This window comes from Phaeoacremonium minimum (genome assembly GCF_000392275.1).
Source record: "Phaeoacremonium minimum UCRPA7 unplaced genomic scaffold PA7_03_scaffold_161, whole genome shotgun sequence".
In the NCBI taxonomy this organism is placed as follows: domain Eukaryota; kingdom Fungi; phylum Ascomycota; class Sordariomycetes; order Togniniales; family Togniniaceae; genus Phaeoacremonium; species Phaeoacremonium minimum.
Genome location: NW_006921068.1, coordinates 25,682 through 29,553, shown reverse-complemented (window position 1 = coordinate 29,553; position 3,872 = coordinate 25,682). Strand labels below are relative to the sequence as shown.

Below are 3,872 nucleotides of genomic sequence, written 5' to 3'. Positions count from 1 at the left end.
GCTGGCAGGGGTAAGACCCTGCTCCCTCAACTCACTAGCGTTAGGTTAGAATACTAAGACTCAACTAGGACCAGATAGGTTATAGTTCAAATTGAATGTGTGAGCGTAACTTGAAGAAGGAGAGTCATGACACGGCACATTTAGGTTGGTCAATCAATGATGTGCATTGGTCCACCACGGGCAAGGATCGTGTACCGTCCAAGCTAGCGAAAGTCCGACAACATGACTCAAAGAAACAACAGTCGGAGATACGCCCGAGTGGATCACCTCTAACCCTTTCCGAAGTCGGGTTGGACGCACCTTCACCGCGAGTGGTAATTAATCCTTCACAATGATAGAGAGCACTGCACGACGAGATGGGGTGAACTTTTGGTTCGACGGTCTTCGGGCCAATTGAGCAGGCTGTTTAAAGCGATGGTCTATGAGTCCAATTGCCAGGAGTTATTCTCTCGGAGAATTCATCCAAGCTGTCGCCCATTATTTCGATTCAACTCTGCCATTGACTTTTCCAAAGCTCTACCCAAAAGCTCTGACGATGTCTATTGTTAGAGTCGACGCCGAGGCCCCGAGGGTAGCCTTAGAAGATGCCGTGAGCATCGCTGCCAAAGGGGGCATAAAGCTATCAGACCAAATGGCAACGGACTTTGTTACGCTTGTCAGCGGGCTGGAAGCCGTGATTTCCAACTTGCCGGACGACAGCTGTGTCATTCCCATTCCCGACCTGAAAAAATATCCAAGAACTGATATCCAGGTTCCCCAAGACAACGATCTCGGCGGCTGGGCAGCAAAGGTCAGAAGTCCCCGTTGTTCGCATCGTGTTTACACAAGCTCTGTATTGATGAGGGAGACTAATAACGCCAATAGGTCACTGCTAGATGCACAACTCCCACTGGCAATTTGCTCAAGGGCCGAACGATCGCATTGAAGGACAATATAGCGTTCGCTGGAGTGCCCTGTACTAACGGAACATCGATGGTAGAGTGGACACCAAAAATCGATGCCACCGTTGCAACTCGCGTAATGGATGCCGGCGGCATTATCGTTGGCAAGGCTGGTAAGATGAGCCTCGCACCACCCAAGCCAGGCCGCTACATATGGAAACTCTCTTTGCTGATACATAAATATCAGCGTGCGAAAATGCCTGTTTCGAGGGTCTTTCGGTGACCTCTGTCACCGGAAATGTGCATAATCCTTGGGCTAAGGGATACAGTGCTGGTGGATCTAGCAGCGGCTCCGGCCGTCTTGTAGGGGCCGGTGTTGTTGACATGTCCATCGGCTGCGACCAAGCTGGCAGCATCCGAATCCCCGCGGCCTCCTGCGGAATCGTCGGACTGAAACCGACGTGGGGTCTGGTGCCCTACACGGGCATAATCAATCTGGATGCTACGATTGACCACGCGGGGCCGATGACACGCACGGTGCGGGACTGCGCCTTGCTCTTGGAGACGATTGCCGGCCCAGATGGATGGGATGACCGACAGGCTTTACTGGGGCGCAATGACCCGAGGCTGACTTTTGTCGAGCCTGTTGACCAGATCGTATCGAGGCCACAGGGCGAGATGCTGAGTGGTATCAAAATCGGAATTCTCCAAGAGGCCTTCCAGATTGATGGCCAGGACGAAAACATTGTCAAGTCTGTCCAAGCCGCCGTGGAGAAATTCAAAGTTCTCGGCGCAGAGGTGTTGCCGGTTTCTATCCCGGAACACAAATTAGCATCCCTTGTCTGGATGAGCTCGATCTCGCTCCCTGGCGGACGGCAAGCCTTGTTGGGCGGGATGGAAGGAAGAAAGCAGTTATACATGACTGACCGATTGGCGTTGGTTGGTCCCCGTCTTACCCAGCAGCAATTTGACGCTCTCGGCCCCGGAGCAGCTAACCTGTACCTCAACCATCTATGGCTCTCGGAGAAGCATGGATTGTCGCATCAGGGGAAATGCATGAACCTCCAGAAGTTCATCAGCGTAGGCCACTCTCTCCCAGCTGTTGTTTGTCTCGAACTGTACTGACATTAGTTCAGGACGCTTATGACAAGGCGCTGCAAGAGTTCGACGTCTTAGTCATGCCTACGTTGCCACACCCGGCTCCGAAACTTCCAGAGACTGGCTACGAAGAGGGTTTGCTGAAGTTTGCGAAGAGGACAACGGGCATGGTAGCCAACACCTCGCCATTCGATAGTGAGTCTTTCAGCATTCCAAGACGACATGTGGCGACTAATAAATAACCCAAAAGACTCTGGGCACCCTGCTATCTCGATCCCAGTGGGCTTTGTTCCTGCCAGAGAAGATGCTAATGTCAAGCTTCCTGTTGGACTACAACTGGTCGGTCGGAAATATCAGGATGTGGATTGCTTGAAGGTCGCAGCTGCCTGGGAGAGAGCATATGACTGGAAGAACTTGTAGGAATGAGGTGTAACGCCATATCCAGAACACTCAACATAAGAACACCATGACGTATTTCGAGATCCCCTTCCACTGTAAAGTATTTGAGGGCTGTGATTCCGAAAAGACTAGCTTTTATGATCCAACACCCTACTTAGCAGGCCCCGGTCACGTACTTTATATAGAGACGGCACCTGTTAGTTATGCCACAAGTAATTAGTACATGGTAGGACTAGGGCACGATCATAGCTTATAAATACTTAAGGGGAAAACAGATTTCAGTGCAAAGTTGATCAAGTGTCGAGAGCTGAACTCAGGTGAGGTAGAAGACGGCTGTGTCACAGCGTCACTCTTCGGGTATCGCCGCGCTCGGAGGTCAACCACGGCCTACGAGGCCGCTAGGTTTGCACTGTATCCAGGCGCCACTAGAGGACGATTTAGCCCCTGTAGCTTATTTTTCTGCGCCCTTAGCCAATTAGTACTAATAGTTATCAAGATCCCTCTTCTCCTTCATTCCAATTGTTTGGACCTTGGATTCGGAAAGGCGGGAAACACCTCCAGCATCCAGCACCGATAACAAAGAATCGTTGATTAGCTCTGCGACGGCTAGTTTAAAGTCATCCTATTCTGCACGGCTCTTCGACAATCATTGCTAGAATGGTAAGCGCCTCCTTGGAAGCGCCTTGGGTGCCCATCGCCCGTCGCAAGCAAGCTGATCGGGATGCATGCATCCCATCAGAGTGGCGCATACCTTCCTCCTACTTGCCTAAAGACCCTCCGCACTTTGAGGATGGACCTCAAAGTGTACTAGATGTTCCTTCAAAAGTCTTGTCTGCAGAAGAAATCGAGATCACCGAGGCCTACACCGTTGCCACACTCCTCGAGGTGATAGCACGCAAAAGATTCTCCGCCGAGAAGGTGATAGACGCCTTTTGCCATCGCGCAGCAGTCGCGCAGCAGTTGACGAACTGCTTGACAGAGCCCTTGTTCAAACAAGCCGCAGAACGATCGAGGTTCCTGGATCGATACCTGGAAGAGCACGGGACCACTCTCGGGCCATTGCATGGCTTACCGGTCACTGTCAAAGATACATTCGATATACAAGGAGTCGATAGCTCCACGGGTCTGACGGCATTGTGCTTCAAGCCGGCAGTCAAGAATGCGCCTCTAGTGGATCTCCTCTTGTCGCTTGGGGCAGTCATTGTGGCCAAGACCAATGTGCCGCAGACGCTGTCGAGTCTTGATAGCATAAACAACGTCTTTGGCAGAACTATGAACCCCATCAACCGGCTGTGCACTGCTGGTGGGAGCTCGGGTGGGGAGGGTGTTATGATCGCGATGAAGGGCTCTCTCATCGGGATTGGCACAGATCTTGGTGGTAGCGTAAGGATTCCAGCCATGGCGAATGGAGTCTATGGTCTCAAACCCAGCAATTCGAGGTTACCATATGGCGGACAAGCCGTTTTGGTTGCCGACGGCATGATGAGGTCAGGT

The 3,872-nt window shown here is 51.8% G+C and overlaps 1 protein-coding gene across 1 annotated transcript; it reads left to right on the top strand.

Annotated features, from left to right (window-relative positions):
- Positions 1 to 631: 631 nt before the first annotated feature.
- UCRPA7_2466 (putative amidase signature enzyme protein) lies at positions 632 to 2,399 on the top strand (the record flags this gene model as incomplete). Its single annotated transcript, XM_007915035.1, has 5 exons — positions 632 to 790; positions 865 to 1,054; positions 1,129 to 1,961; positions 2,018 to 2,174; positions 2,230 to 2,399. 5 exons carry the CDS (start codon positions 632 to 634, stop codon positions 2,397 to 2,399), a joined length of 1,509 nt encoding a protein of 502 aa, XP_007913226.1.
- Between the last annotated feature and the right edge of the window lie 1,473 nt (positions 2,400 to 3,872).